This window comes from Neofelis nebulosa, chromosome 2 (assembly GCF_028018385.1).
Source record: "Neofelis nebulosa isolate mNeoNeb1 chromosome 2, mNeoNeb1.pri, whole genome shotgun sequence".
NCBI classification, from domain to species: domain Eukaryota; kingdom Metazoa; phylum Chordata; class Mammalia; order Carnivora; family Felidae; genus Neofelis; species Neofelis nebulosa.
Window position 1 is genome coordinate 110,886,179 of NC_080783.1, and position 16,779 is coordinate 110,902,957.

Here is a 16,779-nt window from a genome sequence, read left to right on the forward strand (position 1 = left end):
ATGCACATGCGAGTGGGGGAGGGGAGAGAGAGAGAGAGAGAGAGAGAATCTGAAGCAGACTCTGTGCTGTCAGCATGGTCTGACGCAGGGCTCAATCCCATGAACTATGAGATCATGACCTGAGTGGAAATCAAGAGTTGGATGCTTAATCTACTGAGTCACCCAGGCTTCCCCCTCCAACCACTTTTCATTTTTAATAATGAACCACTTTGTAGTTTTATATACTTGATGGTATATAAACTTTTATATACTTGATGGTTATTCGCCAGGGTAAGTTCTCGGCAGGGGATCTCAGAGGGTATGAACATTCTAAGGTGCTTGATACTGTGGCATGTTGCCAGATCACCCTTCAGATATGAGGCTTGGATTTACATTCCACAATCCGGGATATGAATGGTACCCAACCACTTTTTTAAACTAGCAACAAGAGAAATAACATTTTATTCGACCAATAGTAAAAAGAAAGTTCAGCTGGACACTGTAGCCAGCTACCGACACAAAGCAGTGGAGACAGGAAGAGGAGAGGGAAAGGGTGGAGAAGAAGTCGAGAAAGAGGGAGGAAGGAACGTGGACTGGGGGCAGGTTGACATGATCTCTGAGAGGTGGCTCCCAGATAGGCAGCAGAGCTCTAGAGAAGACAGACAGGGAGAGGTCCCAAGGGCACGGAGACACACGCCAAGACAGGCCTCCTGCACAAAGTGAGACACAGGCCCATCAGGCACATGTTGGCGGGAGCAGGCCCACCTCAGCCTTCCATGCCTGACCTATGGCCCTCTGGCGCCCTGATGCCCAAGAGGGGCAAGCCTTTCTCCCTTCTCAAAACCACCTGTGAAATGGGGCACCTGGGTGGCTCAGTGGGATAAGCAACCGACCTTGGCTCAGGTCATGATCTCGCAGTTTGTGAGTTCAAGCCCCGTGTCGGGCTCTATGCTGACAGCTCAGAGCCTGGAACCTACTTCAGATTCTGTGTCTCCCCCTCTTTCTACCCGTGCCCTGATCACGCTCTGTGTTTCTCTGTCTCTCAATAATAAACATTAAAAAAAATTTTTTTTTAAAAACACCCTTGAGGGGCGCCTGGGTGGCTCGGTTGGTTGAGCGTCCGACTTCGGCTCGGGTCACGATCTCGTGGTCTGTGGGTTCGAGCCCCACTCAGGCTCTGGGCTGATGGCTCAGAGCCTGGAGCCTGCTTCCGATTCTGTGTCTCCCTCTCTCTCTGCCCCTCCCCCGTTCATGCTCTGTCTCTCTTTGTCTCAAAAATAAACATTAAAAAAAAAATTTTTTTTTAAATAAATAAATAAAAACACCCTTGAAAGGTCCTCTGCCAGGGCGGGTGAAGTAGGGCTGTGCCCGCCTCCCCAGCAGCCTTCACCGGCACTGGCCTTTCTTAGGTAGAGGCTTCACAGAACAATCCAGCAAATGAGCACCATGACACCGGGCCCTTGGTTCAATAAGGGGAAGCCGGGGTTGCATGAGTAAGAGATAAGTGACAGAGGTGACCCATTGTGTCTGCCCCTGCAGGCGCAGTACACCCAGAAGCAGGCAAAGCCGCTGGCCGTGCAGGAGCAGGTGGTGGAGGCCGCCCGCCTGCAGTGGCCGCTGCTCTTCTCCAGGCTCTTTGAGCTCACCACACTGTCTGGTAAGGGGGCCTGATGGAGGGGAAGGGGGTGCAGGCAGAGCCCCCCCACCCCCTGGGGCAAGCCTAAGCTTCACGACCCTGTCCTCCCCGGCCAGGCCCCCGACTGCCCAAGACTCAGCTGATTTTGGCTGTCAACTGGAAGGGGATGTACTTCATGGACAAGAAGGTGAAGATGCTCCTAGAACTCTCTTTCCCAGAGGTCACGAGTCTGATCACCAACAGGTGGGTGTCCCAAGGGAAGATGCCCCAAATCTCTTTCCTCACAACCTTAGTTGGTCCTTGGGGGCTCCAGGAGAGAGGGAGGCACATGTCCCTGGGTGCCCGGCTAGAGCGCAGGGGTGACGATGGACATGTGCAGTGTGGTGGCCACTGGACTCGGGACCCCACCCTGTCCTGCTGCTGGGCCAGTACTGCCCGCTAAGTACTGCGTCTGCGAGTGAGGCATTGTTCTCTCAGGCTTCTCTTGAAACCCAGATCCACCTGGAAAGGGGCACAGAAGCTTGTAGCCTTTTGGGTGTGCATTCACTTACAGGCTGTCCCTTCTCATGGGCGAGAACCGGTCACACGGAAGGTGCGGCCCATCCGAGAGAGGAAGTGAAGGCCAGGGGCTGGGTGTGTGGCAGGGTGGCCGTGCAGGCCAGGCTGGGCCTCAGACCCCCCCCCCCCCACCCCCACGGCTCTGCATGGCTCTCATCTTCTGAGAATACCCCCAGCCCTTTGGGAAGGCCTGCCTGTGCCCCGCCAGGGCCCCTTGGTTAAAGCATACCCCAGTGTGCCGTGACCATCATTATTGTTACCCGTGTGTGGGGTGCACAGTGGCCACCACTTACTCAGGCTGACTATGCTGGGTGCCCATCCCCACGACATCACCCACTCTGCAGATGAATAAAGTAAGACACAGGAGGCTGAGTAGCTGGCCCAAGCTCACCAAGACTGGTGCCCCATTTCAACTCCAATGTTCTTTGCCATGTCCCTGTGGTGGCCCTATGCACCAACCACCTCACTACCCACTCAGAGCCGAGCCCAGAGGCTCGCTGCCTTTGAAGCCTAAAGGACCCTGAGCTCTGGGTGTCGTTTGCCCACTGCACACAGTGGTCCCTCGGCTCAGACCTTGGTTCTGGCCAAGTCGTCTGTAACGAGGCAGGGTCACCCCCTCTGAGGCAGCTGGGGGCTGGAATGGGAAGGGTGGAAGAGGCCAGCAGTCATGTCGTACCCTTTGTCCCCTCAGGGAGGCCCAGGGTGGGCAGAGGCTGTTACTGTCCACACTGCACCAAGAGGAGTACGAATTCATGTCCCCCAGCAGTGTGGCCATCGCTGAGCTGGTGGCCCTGTTCCTGGAGGGCTTGAAGGAGAGGTCCGTGTTCGCCATGGCCCTGCAGGACAGGAAGGCCACAGGTGCCCAGCCAGGCGGGAGCAGGGTGTGGTGAGGGGGCCAATGCTGTGGTCAGAGGGAAGGTGGCTGGCTCATCCCCATGTCTCAGCGGCCATACAGCAGGGCTCCGGGAGGGACCCGAGCAGAGAGAGAGAGAGACAGAGGGCTACAAAGCATGGTCGGGGACAGCTTTGGGCAAAGCCCTCCCTTGTACAAAATGAGGGGCTTAAGGAAGTGGTCTCAAACCCCCCAGAGGGGAAGCTAGTTGAGGACTGGACACTGTAGGAAGCTCAGGAAAGGGTCCACGTCCTCCACCCTGCAAAGAATGGCCCGGCCACCAGTCTGACCTTTCAACACCCCACAGCCACGCTGTTATCCCACTTACAGACCGAACCAGAGGCTCGGACAAGGGAAGCAACTTGTCCAGGGTCGTAGCTCAGGGGTGGGGGACCAAGCCCTGGCAGTCTAGTTGTTGGCCCACCTTCCCTGCAAGCCAGCACTCCAGCAAGAGCAGAGCACTCCTGGGAGTTGGGAGGGAGTACGGGGGCTCCCTCGGATGGAGAGGAAGGGGCTGTGCATCCGGGTCTTACAGCAGGAAAAAGTGCCCAGAAACATTATCCCTTTTGCCCATTCTATCCCCACAACTGTCCAAGAGGGAGGGATTATTATGTCCTCCCAGAGGAGGCTCAGGGAGCATCCCCAGGCTCAGGGGGCGTCACGGCACTCAGAGCCGGTCCCCCGAGGCTAGGGCCGCAGCTGAGCTCCCTAGCCCCTGCCTGCCCAGGCCTGGGAATCTGGCCAACTGCTCAGCCTCACAGTGGCTTTGGGCCCATCGCTCTGCCAAAGGAGACAACCCCTACAATGCCAACCCGGCCTCTGGCCTCTGTATAGCCCTTGGTAAGTGGTGGCTTTTCTGCCCCCGTGTGTGACCTGGGATTGCAGAGGATGCCACCATCCTGCCCTTCAAGAAAGGGGACCTGCTGATCCTGACAAAGAAGCAGGGGCTGTTGGCCTCTGAGAACTGGACCCTGGGCCAGAACGACAGGACGGGCAAGACGGGGCTGGTGCCCACGGCCTGTCTCTACGCCATCCCAACGGTCACCAAGCCCTCGGCACAGCTGCTGGTAACTCACACACCCATCCATCCTCAGCCCGGGACCCTGTGGGCACATGGGGAGGTGACCTGGTTGCTAGCCCTTACCCCACCTTGCAGAGAGCCAGGAGGGTCACCTGGGCCTCAGGTCTGCTCTGCCAGCCCTGTCATCCCTCTGCAGTGCCCATGAAGCTGGCATGGTGCTTGGCACTTCATAGATGCTCCCATGACAGTGCATCCTGGGAACAAACCCATTCCCCCAACCCCCACCAGCCTGGCTTAAACCTGACCCACCCAAGGGGGCCCAGGTCTCCCTACTGCCAGGTACCACCCACCCCAGCCCCCAAAACCAGCCCCAGCATTCGCACACTGAGCGCCAGCTGTGTGCCCCGTGCACTGCAGCACTGAACACAAGAGCGACTCCACCCTCAAGGAGCCTTTTAGCAAACTGTTAGCTGACGGCAAGTATGCAAAGTAACTCCAAGAAGCAGCACTGGCTGTCCTAGGAGCGAATAATAGGGTAGGGGCTCACCTGTCCAGGAAGGCATCCCTGAGGAAGTGCCATTTGTGCTGTGGCCTGAAGCGCTCAAGGAACCAGGCAGGCAGGGCCAGGGTGAGAGGCGCCCCTGACAGGTGCTCTGGGGAAGGGGAGCAGGGTGGGTCTGAGAAGCCCTCCCAAGGGAAAGGAACAGGCCGGGAGACGTTGAGTCACTGGTCATGGGTCACACAGCAGGTGACACAGGAGGGGTAGGCCCAGGCCTGTGCATCCCTGTGGTCAGCCCCTCCCATGGCACTGGAGCAACCAGGCCTGTGGGAAGGGCCTCGTGGGCAGTGGAACCCACAGACCTGTGTGCCTCCACAGAGCTTGCTGGCCATGTCACCAGAGAAGCGGAAGGTGGCAGCCCAGGAGGGGAGGCCCCCAGAACCACTACCTGAAGAGCAGTCCAAGGAGAAGCCACACACCCTGGAGGAATTCTCCTATGAGTTTTTTAGGTGCTCACTCAGGCCTCCACCAGGCCCCTTCAGCCCCTCTGTGCTCCCTGGGGGTTACAGGGAGGCTGTGGAAGCAGGTGCAGTGTCCACCTGGCCTCCCTGGGAAAAGAGGGGACTCTGTGAGCCTCCCACAGCCACCCTGGGAGGGCAGGGAGCATGAGTCTGAGTCTGTCCCCCAGTAGTGCACACACGGTACGCAGGTGGGGAGAGGAGGGAGAAGCTTGGGCAGACAGGGCTTGAGAAGGGCTCTCACATCAGCCTCTATTCCTGACAGGGACCCAGAGAAGGAGACAGTCAGCAGGGCCATGCTCCCCCTGGCCCGGACCCAGAGCCACCTGTGGGACCACTCGTCTGAGCCACTGCGGCAGCCTCTGCTCAAGCGCGTCTATGACAACACCGAGCTTCGGGACCCTGCCTGTCAGATCTTCATCGATATCCTTCCCCAGCCAGCCTGCCCCAGCTCTGGACCAACCCCACAGCCACCCTGGGAAGGGCACAGGCCCCACTGAGCACAGGGCAGAGGCAACATGCTGCTCATGGGGCCTGTCAAGAGTGGGACCAGGGCCAGGGTCAGAGGTAACAGGCAGCCATGATGGCACGTCCTCCTTGACAGCCACACCCATCCTCCGGTACATGGGGGACTACCCTTCTCGCCAGGCCTGGACGCCCGTGGATCTCACCAACCAGATCTTCTCACTGGCCCTCCAGGAGTCAGCCCTGCAGGATGAGGTCTACTGCCAGATCCTGAAGCAGCTGACACACAACACCAAGAGGTCTGCTGGGGATGGGCTGGGGCCAGAGGGCCCCGGGCTCCGTGCCCAGGCCCCCTCAGTCTTTGCCCTAGCCCCCAGAGGCTGCCCATGGGTCAGAGAAGGAGGCAGTAGCTCATGGGCACTACCCAGCCTGCCCAGGCACTGACAGCAGCAGTGGGAAGGCCGGGACACCCCTCTCTCCTGCTGACTTCCTGGGGGTGGTCAAAGCTGGGAGGAAAATGGACCTGCCATGGGCCCTACCTGCCCCCACCCTTTCTTCCTTGCGACCTGGACACACCATGGGCTCCCTACACCTCCATTGCCTCCACCAAACAAATGGGTGCAGGGAGACCCCCTCCCCATTTTGTGTGTGTGAAAGCCTTTGAGGCCTGAGGCAGCCGGGTGGCAGGCTTCCTCACCCACGGCCCCAGGTGGGCCTCATGTCCCATCTCCCTGAGACACCTGGTGGGCTGGGGCCTTCTGGGGGGCCCTTCCTGGCCTGACAGGCGCTGCCACCTCCAGGTACAGCGAGGAGCGTGGCTGGCAGCTGCTGTGGCTGTGTACCGGCCTCTTCCCTCCCAGCAAGGCACTGCTGCCCCATGCTCAGAAGTTCATAGACACTCGGAGGAGGAAGCCACTGGCCCCTGACTGCAGCCGCCGCATCCAGAGGATCCTGAGGTGAGCCCACCAGTGCTCGCTCCCTCGGGAGAGTCCACCTGTCGATGCTGAGAGGCCTGTCCAGCCCTTCCAGAGCTCATGGGCCAGTGTGGACACTTGTCAGTGGAGCCAGACTCTGTGTCTTCTCCGGTAGCTCGTGTCCATTTAAGAACGCAGGACCAGGCCTCCAGCAACCTGGGCAAAGGCTGGAGAGCAAGGCTCAGGGGCGACCCGAGAGGCCTGGGTGGTCAGTGGGGGCTTCTGGCAAGCTCAGTCTTGGCCATGAGCTCTCTCTACCCTAATAGCTGCCTTCCCAGGGCACAGAGGGAACTGCCTGGAGGCCAGAGCATGACCCCAATGCCCCAAGCCACCCACCTGCCTGCCCAGCCCAGCCCAGCTACGAGGCCAGTCCCTGCCAATCCATATGGCCAGCCCTCCTGTGTTTGGGCAATTCTTCCTGGGCTCTGTCTTGGTTCTCATCCACACCACCCACCCTGTCTGGCTTGGCCTCCTGTGGCTGTGGGAGAGTGTGTTGGCCATGATTGTGGAGGAGGAGGTGGGTGCCCTCAGAGAGGCCCTGTGGGGGTCCCTGACCCCTACCTGATACCCATGCTGTGTGAGAATGAGAACACAACTCGCCCTAGCCATTGGTGCTCTCCACCCAGGAAGCTCTGGGTCAGTCCAGGTCCCCTCCCCCATGTGTGTCCCAGGCCTTCCCAGACTCCTCAGAGCTACAGGTCACCTGGAAAGTGAGTCCAGGCTGGCCCCTGCTGCTTCCTCTGGGCCTGGTGCTGAGCCCCCCTGAGTACCCTGTCCTTCACTGGTGTGGTGGAGTTCTTTATTGTGTGTGTCTGGCACACAGTTTAGCTTGGGGGCTGGTGGCCAGGGCCCGGCCCGGGCTGGGCTGGGGGTGGCAGGGTGCCATGCTCAGTAATCACTGTCCTGCTCTAGGACAGGGCCCCGGAAACAGCCTCCACACCCGGTGGAGGTAGAGGCTGTGGAACAGAACATCACCCGCATCTGCCACAAGATCTGCTTCCCTAATGACACTAGTGAGGTAAGCCTCCCACCCAAGGTGCTGGCTTCCCAGGCTCCTGGCCTGTAGCCCCCACCTTGTGGACAGACACTGTTTTCAGGGCTACAGTGAACCTCCTGCCCCTGCATCTGCCCCAGAAACTGTCTGCTGTGCCCTCGCTGGTGCCCCACAGACATTAACTGAGTGCCTGAGCCCTCAGGTGCTCAAGGCCAGCACAGGGAGGGGCCTCCCCGGAAGGAATGCTGCTGGTGCTGGGGGCAGTTCTGGACTAATAGGGGGCGTTCTAGGCCAGCGTGGGGAGGGGCCGCCCCTGAGGATGGGAGGGGAGCTGCTGGTGCAGTCAGAAGTCAAGGAGGTCCCAAAGGTGTCGGGGGCACTCCTGGCCAAGGTGCACAGAGAGGAGGCCCTAAGGGAGGGCAGCAAAGCCAAGTCCCAGGGCATGGGGTCCCGACAGGCTTCTGACCCTGCCCTGGGGCATCAGGGAGCAGGTGCTGCCATTAGGCATGTGTGCAGACTGAACCCATGTGGCTGCTGGGGACAGCAAAAGATGGGGGGGGGGGCCATCAGGTGCCAGGTGTGGTAGAGAGGTCCCCAGCCAAGTGGCAGCAGTGAAGTGTGGGGCAAGGGGCCGAGGGCCACGCGCCCTTGCAGGCTTTCCCAGCAGCGGTGTGGCCTTTATGGTCTTAGAGACTACGGGTCCCACAAGGGAAAGTTCCCACAGTCTGGCTACAGGGCTCTCAAAGCAAGTTCAAAAGGCTGAGCCTCCTGGGTCCCCAAGGCAGTGAACTCTGACTGAACGACATAAGCATCCAGCTGGTTTTCTAGAAGGGAAGGCTGCTCCTTCTCAGGCTGGGGCATGTCCAGCCAGTCTTAGGAAGGAGAAACAGCCCCAGGCTATGATGGGTCATCCCGGGTCGAGCCTCATCCTGAGACATTCACGCACTGCTTCTCTGCCCAGATGCTGGAGGTGGGCACCTACACGCGGGTGCGGGACGTATGCCAGAGTGTTGCCACCAGGCTGCAGCTGGCCTCCTGGGAAGGCTGCAGCCTCTTCATCAAGATCGCTGACAAGGTGCAGTCGGCTGGGTGGGCCTGGGCTAGAGGCGAAGGTGGGCAGATGTCTGGTGTCTGTGGCATTGTCCCCATGTACTGGGCCGGGCCCCTCACTGCACACAGGCTGTCAGGATGAAGGTAGGTGGGCTTATGGAGCGGCACAATCCGGTACAATTCCCCAAGCAAGTGAGACCCAGCTCAGAGCAGCACCTGGCCTCCCAGGCCATAGACAGGCTGGCAGGGCCCAGGCCGCCAATGCCCCCCAGGCGGGCATTCCCCTGGAGGTCCTTCCACCTGCACACCTCCCTCTGCCTCCCTCCCCACCCACCCCAGGTCATCAGCCAGAAGGAGGGAGACTTCTTCTTCGACTCCTTGCGGGAAGTGTCTGATTGGGTGAGGAAGAACAAGCCCCAGAAAGAAGGTAAGGGGAGCAAGATGGGGTGGGGTGAGGAAGGAGGGGTGTGGCTAGGATGGAGGGCACAGGGAAGGGGGACAGTCTGCCTCCCTGGGCCAGGGGCAGAAGGTTCCCCTGGCACCTCTTGCATGGCCCCTGCCCGAAGTCATTCATTCATTCATTCCCCCTTAGATCCCCTGGGTCACGGGTATGGCCAGACCTGGGGCCAGCTGGGCAGGGGCAGGGCGTGGGGCCAGGCCTGGAACAGATGGCTGCACTGCAGAAGGTGAAGGCTATGTGGGGGCCCAACCCCCACAGAGAGGTCCAGGAGAATCCCTGGAGAGGGTGGCCTCCACACCAGTCCTGAGGATGAGGAAGAGTTGGGGGTCAGGAAGAGGGGGTGAGGCTTGCCAGCAAGGGGGGGCAGCAGGAGCAGACAGAGCAGTAATGAGGGGGGAAGGTATCACGGCTTACACGCTATGGGCAGTGGTGCAGGGAGGTGGGCAGCGATGCCCCTGCCATGAGAAGGGGTGGGGGGCACGGGTCCGGGAATGTGCTGGGCCACAGGACAGACTTGGTGCTCACTGCCCGCCCTGCCCAGGGGCACCCGCAACACTCCCCTACCAGGTGTACTTCATGCGGAAACTGTGGCTCAATGTGACCCCGGGAAAGGATGTAAACGCAGACACCATTCTTCATTACCACCAGGTACCCAGTGGGCTGGGTCCACCTTCACTGCGTCCACACCCACCCTGAGACACAGTGGAGGGAGGAAGCAGGCCCACAGCTGCCTTGCTCCAGGGCCACTCGCCCTCTCCGGGGTGGGGGTGGGGGTTCTGGAGGCCCCAAGGGGTGGGCGGGCTGAGCCACTGAGGGTTCTGCAGCAGGAGCAGAGGGACAGCAGGCTTTGGGGACAGTGACTGTACCAGCACCGCAGCACGATTGCTGGGAATGGGAGGGGACAGAGTGTTCCAACCACTTAGGGGCAGGGCAGGCCGCCAACCCCGTGGGGGAAAAGCCCTGCCCCAACCTCTCGTGGTCATGCCCCACGAGAAAACCTCCCTCAAGGGCCTTAGCCTGTTGAGGGCTGTCTCCTGCCTGCGGGTGAGCTAATACCTCTACCACCAGAGCACGAAGAATAGGGGGGCGGCAGCCTAAGGCCAACGTGTCTGTCACTCAGGAGCTGCCCAAGTACCTTCGTGGCTTCCATAAGTGTTCTCAGGAGGACGCTGTCCACCTGGCAGGCCTCATCTACAAGGCCCAGTTTGACAACGACCGGTCCCAGCTGGCTAGTATCCCCAAGATCCTGAGGCAACTTGTGCCTGAGAACCTCACACGTCTGATGTCTTCCGAGGAATGGAAAAAGGTCCTTGATGGGACTGGGGAGGGGGTCATTGGGTGCCAGGCCCTGCCAGGGCTGGATGACCACATTCTGGTCATGGAGGGTGTGCTGGGTCTGCAAGTGTCACCCCCTCCGCACACCATCCACAGCACTTGGGGGATTCAGGCTCCCCCACGGGGCATAGAGGTGACACTTGGCTCTGAGTACCCCTCAGGCTGGCCACGGACACACACGTGCCACTTTGGACTGGGGCCTCCAGGACCCTGTGTGGAGGGCTTGGTCAGGCACTGGCTCCAGCCCAGGCCCTCACTGGTCCTTCCCACCACCCTCAGAACATCCTTCTGGCCTATGACAAGAACAAGAACAAGACAGTAGAGGAGGCCAAAATGGCCTTCCTCAAGTGGATCTGCCGGTGGCCCACGTTCGGGTCTGCCTTCTTCGAGGTGAAGGTAGGCCTCACCTCACGCTCAGCCGTCCCTGCCCAAGGGAACCTCACCCAGCTCTGGCCCCAGCAGCCTGTGTTCCTCTCCAAACACACGCTTAAGGGTGGGCCTGGCCACCTGGTTTGGACGGAGCATGTGTGCACGTGTAGGTGCACCTGTGTGTCTCAGGGAGGCGGCCCCTGGCCTCCCCAGCTGGGCTGTGACCACTGCGTCCCCCCCTCCCCAGCAAACCTCCGAGCCCTCCTACCCAGACATCATCCTCATTGCCATCAACCGACACGGGGTTCTGCTCATCCACCCCAAGACCAAGGTAATAGCCAGGCCCCAGCAGGGCTGGGAAAGCTGCCTGGGGGTCCCAGTTCCCGCTCTCCCCACTCCCTGCACAGGTGATACCCCCTGCCCTTCTCTCCCCCTTCACACGGCCCCATGGGTTCTGGAGGACACCGGAGATGAGGAGCAGCAGCTCTGACTCAGGGCCTCTACACCCCCCTGGGTTCCCGCTGGACCCCGCCCACCCTGCCCACTCTCCCACAGGAACTGCTCACCACCTACCCCTTCACCAAGATCTCCAGCTGGAGCAGTGGCAGCACCTACTTCCACATGGCACTGGGGAGCCTGGCCCGGGGCAGCCGCCTACTGTGTGAGACCTCCCTGGTGAGGCCAGGACTCCCAGGTCCCTTCCCCCAACCCAGACACATGGGGCACAGAGGCAGCGGGGACTAGGTTTCCCCAACCCTGAGCCCCAACTGCCACTAGCAAGTTGCTCACTGTGAGGATCTGGGTTTCTGTGCCCAGGGAGGGCAGGGCCAGGCTGGGCCAGCAGAGTCTGGAAGGAGGGGCAGCGAGGAAAAGGCTGGGAGGGGTCGTGATAGCCAGGCCCGCTGTGGGCCCCCTGTGGGCCTGGGCCACTCTGAGGAGGGAGGGGGACTCGCCTCTTTGCCTCCCTATCCAATGTGTCCTTGAGGCAGCAGCTGGGTACTGCACAGCCCTGATCCGAGCCCCTCCCCGGGCCCGCACCTTGCAGCCTCCAGCCCCGCTCTCCCCTGTCCAGGGCTACAAGATGGATGACCTGCTGACCTCGTACGTGCAACAGTTCCTGAGCACCATGAAGAAGCAGCGGGGCTCCCAGGCCCCCACCGACCCTTAGCGCCAGGGACTGGCCTGCCTGCTCACTTGCCCTTCCCAACCTGGGGTCCGGGCGGCACTTCCCTAGAGCCCTCTTCCTGGCCCAGGGCCTGCCCTCTGTAAGCACCCTTTCGTGCTGCCTTCTCAAAACACACCCCACACTCCTCGGCACACCAGGTAGGCCCCCTTTGCTGAGCGGCTGATCATAGAGGCCAAACTGGGAAGCCTAGGGTGGGGCCAACCTCCAAGCTGATGGGTAGACGGCTGAGAGGACTCCCCCAAGAATGTTCAGTAAAAATTCCTAACTCCTGGAGCGTGTGCAGTGTGTTAGTGAGGGAAGAGGTAGGGGGCCAGGTGGGCAGGAGGCCTCGGAGGCACTGGCCAGCAAAGGGTCTCTTCCAGAAAAAACGAAAAGCTTTGTGACTTCTCTGGGGACGCCCGGATGACAGCTCCATTCTCAGGGAATGACTTCATTGGTTTCTCCCTCCCTCTCCCTCCCCCCCCCCCACGTTCCTTTCCTCCTCCCTCCCTCCTTTCCTCCTCCCTCCCTCCCTCCCTCCCTCCTCTTCCTACAAGGCCCCTTTGCACACTGCAGTACCCACAGGGCACTGGGTCACAGAACTGCTGCTGAGGGGGCCTGGTGTGGGCGCAGGCCAGGCCTGCCCGCTCTCTGGCTGCTGGCCTCACGCTCAGGGCAGCCTGTGCCCAGGCAGGAACAGAGCTGGACACAGGGCCTTAGGGGCCTGGGTTCATCCCAACCGTGCTGGCAGGCCCTGTAGGAGTCTGCCCCCCACCATCTTACCCGCCTAGCCAGCCTTCACAGACTGTAGGTTTCTAGATGGCCTCGTCTTCAAGTCCTGATGGCAGCCTGGCCCTTGGAACAAGAGCTGGGTCCCACCCGGACAACTCTTTCACCTGTCCTGTCTAGTGTCTGTGTCTCTAAGCATTCAACAGCCCCCAGACAGTGTGTCCACAGGGGCTGCTGCCCCACCTCCTCATTCCCACGCCATAAACCACACGGGTCACATGGTCGTGTAAATAAGCCTTCATTCACTGTGCAAGCACCAGGTCCTGTGTGGCCATGGAGGAAGTGTCCTTCCTGAAAGGTCAGAATGGGCCACCCACCCACTACCAATCTCACTACCTTCTGGCCCTCAGTCAACTGCATCCTGAGAGCCAGCCAGCATGTACCCTTGTGGGCAGAGTGGGGAGCAGGGAGCGTGAGGGGCTGCGGGGACCATAGAGGAGCTTGGGAGAACCACAGGGCCCCTGGCCCAGGACAGACTGGCCAAGGCCAGATTTCAGTAAGGAGCCCTCATGAGTGATGATGGGGGGGTGGTCCTTGTCCCTCCTGACAATTGTGGGGTGCAGTGGCAGGATTTGCTGGCCTAGTTTAAGCACAGGGATCCTACTTGACTGAGTGAGTGCATGGCCAAGGGTGAAAGGCTGGTTCCCCAGGGGCCCCCATCCTCATGGCCAGGGTAGCTGCCTTGTTGTGGCCTCCCCAGGGCCATGTGCATATAGTAGGACCACTCTGGGGTGAAGGCTGCGCAAACTCCCACAGGAGAATGTAAGCTGGTGGGGAGTGGGGGTGGGAGGGGTGCTGCAGGAATGGGAGAGGTCAGGACAAGCAGGGCCAGGAGCAGTGGGGTCCATGACCGGGGTCCGGTGACCCCAGGCCCCCATTCCCTCATGTCCCTGGAGGACCTCAAGCTAAGGCTTGTGGGCACAGGCCTGTCACAGGCTCAAGGGCCCTGCATCTGCCGGGTGCCTGCATTGAAGGAAGGAGGAGAGAAAGGAGGCCTGGAAGGAGGGGGTGGGGGAGGGGAGGAGAGAAGGAGGGAGGGGGAGCAGAGATGAGGAGTAGAGGCAGCAGCAGGAAGGGAGCATCGAGCCAGCGAGCGCACCAGGAGCAGGGGCGCCAGCAGCAAGGGGAGACAAAAGCAGAAGGCAGGCGGGAGCCCCTCAGGCAGAGTTGAGGCCCACAGACTTGGGGTGGGCCTTGCGGGCGGCCAGCTCTGACAGCTTCTTCAGCCGCTTCTTCAGCTCCAGTGGGAACTTCTCGTAGCATCTCTTACACACGGGCTTCATGTCGAACTCCACAAACTTGTTCCTGGGGAGGAGGTCCAGCAGTCAGGAGAGCCCCAGGCCCCACCAACTCAGCCCTCAGAGGCAGGGCAGTGGGCTGCCTTTGGCCCCTGGCCCACAGCAATCCAGATCCCAGGGCAAGCTCTGTCCAGGGGTCACGGTGAACCAGGAGACAGGCCTCCGAGCCTCCTTTCCCTCCCAGAAGCTTCTCTTGGATTCTGATACTCCAGCACTGGCCATGACTCCCTGCTGTCCTCAGAAACCTGGGTTCCACCTCACCTCACAGCTCCAGCCACCCCACACCTCCGGGAGTTTCCTGGATGAGCCAGCCTTTGAAAATGCTGTTCCCTGAGCTGGAATGCCCTTCCCTCCCCAGACCCCAGTGTCTGTGTGGGTGTGTTGGGGGCTCACATCCTTCCCCCTCTCACCAGGCCCTGGGGGCCCCTCAGTCTGCCTCCGTGGGGCTGGGGCTGCCACTGCCTTCCCAGGGCCTGACCCCAGCAGACATTCAGGGAGAACCAGCTGAAGAGCACAGGGGAAGCCCACTCAAATCTGAGCTCCCATGACAGGCTCCTGGAGAAGAGGGTGCTGTGCAGGTCCTTCTCTGCCCACCTTGTACACCCCAGAAGTCCTCACCACTTACTTCAGGGTCAGCTTGCTGTTGCAGGTGGAACAGGAGAAGCAGTTCACACACCAGGCCTTGTTGAGGGCTGACACCACTGTGAGGGGTGGAGGCAGGTGGGCTTAGCAGGCCCAGGCCAGCCCTGGGCCAGCTGGGCCCACAGCTGCAGGACCCATGTCCCAGAGGGAGAGCAGACAGACAGAGGGTGTGGGGAGTGGGGGTGGGTCACAGAGACAGAGGAGCCTTACCATCTCCCTCGATCACATGGCTGCAGTTATAGCAGACGTCCCCAAAGAGCTGTGGACAGAGTGGGTGTCAAACTCATTGCCCCAGTTCGGGGCCACCCCAAACAGCTGCTCTCAGGCACCCTCCTGAGACACCTGAGCCCTTCCCACCAGGGTGCCACCTTGGGCCTGAGGTGAAGCCACTCCTGGCCCAGCAGAATCACCACCCTGGGACTGGCGGCAGGTTGAGGCATTGCTACCAAGGGGCCCCGTTGCTCCTGCTGGTGTCCTGAGAGGGCACGGGCCAGGCCCATAGGCCCTGACTCTGGACCACAGTAGCTGGGCACCTCTGCCAAACCGGAGGATGGCGGCACATGTCGGTCCCTGAGCCCAGGACCTCACACGGCCTTGTCATTCAGTCCCCATGGCAGGTCTGGGCCGGCCTCTCAGATGGTAGGGCACGCAGCCACCACAGGCTCTGGGGGGGGCCGCCATCATCTTCTACCGCTTGGATGGGGCATTCGGTTGTTCAGGCAGCATCATCTCCCTGAGGGGTCCCACAGTGCCCCCCCAGCCCTGGGCCTCTCCACCCTCTGCCCCCCCGGGCCATACCTGGTTGTAGTGGGTCTCACAGTAGGCCAGGCCCTTCTTCTCATAGTGCCGGTGACCCAGGAATGGCTTCTCGCACTTGGCGCAGACAAAGTGCTGAGGGGAAAGGAGGCAGTGGGTAGCTCAGGGCCGGAGTGTCCACTCCAGGAGACAGGAAGCAGAGGCCAGTGGGATGAGTGCCTCACTGGAGACCTCCATGGACAGCCCGTGAGTCAGCAGACCCCACTCCTTCCCCGATGCCCAGTGCCGCTGGCATCACCATCCTCTCCGGGACTGCTCCCCACGTCAGCAACCACAGCCCTAGCTGTCAGGTGCTGGTGACAGTGGGCCCTCCCAGGTGGGGCTGCTCTAAGCATGGTGCCCCCTGGAAGGCTGCAGGTGTCTGTCCCCGCCCCCCCCCCTCCAGGCATCCCCTGCAAGCCCCAGAGTCAGTGAGCAGCATCTTCTAGTTCATACGGCATGCGGGGACCCACCCTCCCCATGGGGGCTGGGGGCCAGGCCCTGCATCAGAACCTTCCCAAAGAGGTTACCCAAGACAGAGCTCCTGGGACCCAGACCTAGCCGGGCATCAGGGAACACGAGCTTCCCTTGCAACAAGTATCTGTAAGACCATTAGTGCCACAGTGAGCTCCAGGTGACCCAGGGGGACACACCTGAGGAGCTCAACCAGCTGGTGTGCCCAGCTTCTGAGTCTACATGAGGCTGTACACAATTCTGCCAACCATAATCCCTCAGGGTGCCTTGGGCAGACTATCCCCAAGGACAATGCCACCTTCTGTAGAGTTAGCAAGTATTACATGAGTCTTTAAAATTTAGAGGAGAAAAATAGAACAGTGAGAAAAATCGATTGGTAGGATTCTTAGGTGACCCAGGAAAAAAGGTCACCACTGACACTGAGAAAGAACAGAAGCCCTGTGTCCAGCTTGGGGACCCCTAGTTCTCAGGAAGAGGAGTCTGGGAGAGCAGCCCTGGGGTCTGGCCCCTGCTCACCGCTGGAGAGAAGTGAGGAGGCGGAGAACCCCAGCCCTGCTCCTGGAATCCCCCATGGCTGTGCCCCCACCCAGATGGGGCACCTGTCACACTGGGGTCTCACTGGCCCTGCTACAAACGCCCACCAGAGAAGCAAGTCAGTCACTCTTAGAACTCTAGATTTTATCATTTCCTTTCTATACAAGTCACCCAAAGTTTTTGTTAGAAATTTAGAAAACACAGGTAAAAAGCAACAATAAAATATAAACAAATAAGTTGTAAACATCCTCCACTAATATCCCACTGCAATAAACATTTGGATCTATAGTATTTCTCATGACTTTGGAACCCTCTAGAAAGCCAGGACGGGG

General features: G+C 60.3%; 2 protein-coding genes across 6 annotated transcripts in view; one reads left to right on the plus strand and one right to left on the minus strand.

The window, feature by feature from the left end:
• Nucleotides 1-12,209, plus strand: part of MYO7B (myosin VIIB) — an 84,941-nt gene extending 72,732 nt beyond the window's left edge. The window contains exons 31-47 of the mRNA XM_058715637.1: nt 1,519-1,636; nt 1,732-1,858; nt 2,865-3,031; nt 3,951-4,132; nt 4,964-5,094; nt 5,369-5,526; nt 5,714-5,867; nt 6,369-6,524; nt 7,455-7,560; nt 8,498-8,611; nt 8,926-9,013; nt 9,588-9,694; nt 10,167-10,352; nt 10,661-10,777; nt 10,998-11,081; nt 11,306-11,425; nt 11,823-12,209. Of these exons, the coding sequence (XP_058571620.1) occupies nt 1,519-1,636; nt 1,732-1,858; nt 2,865-3,031; nt 3,951-4,132; nt 4,964-5,094; nt 5,369-5,526; nt 5,714-5,867; nt 6,369-6,524; nt 7,455-7,560; nt 8,498-8,611; nt 8,926-9,013; nt 9,588-9,694; nt 10,167-10,352; nt 10,661-10,777; nt 10,998-11,081; nt 11,306-11,425; nt 11,823-11,918 (2,211 nt within the window). The 3' untranslated portion in view covers nt 11,919-12,209. The remainder of the gene's footprint in view (nt 1-1,518; nt 1,637-1,731; nt 1,859-2,864; nt 3,032-3,950; nt 4,133-4,963; nt 5,095-5,368; nt 5,527-5,713; nt 5,868-6,368; nt 6,525-7,454; nt 7,561-8,497; nt 8,612-8,925; nt 9,014-9,587; nt 9,695-10,166; nt 10,353-10,660; nt 10,778-10,997; nt 11,082-11,305; nt 11,426-11,822) is intronic.
• A 717-nt stretch (nt 12,210-12,926) lies between these two features.
• Nucleotides 12,927-16,779, minus strand: part of LIMS2 (LIM zinc finger domain containing 2) — a 42,452-nt gene continuing 38,599 nt past the window's right edge. For all 5 annotated transcript variants that reach the window (XM_058715647.1, XM_058715650.1, XM_058715651.1 and 2 more), the window contains 4 exons: nt 15,443-15,535; nt 14,855-14,903; nt 14,628-14,703; nt 12,927-14,009 (listed from right to left, as the gene is read on the minus strand). In XM_058715647.1, the coding sequence (XP_058571630.1) occupies nt 13,862-14,009; nt 14,628-14,703; nt 14,855-14,903; nt 15,443-15,535 (366 nt within the window). In that variant the 3' untranslated portion in view covers nt 12,927-13,861. The remainder of the gene's footprint in view (nt 14,010-14,627; nt 14,704-14,854; nt 14,904-15,442; nt 15,536-16,779) is intronic.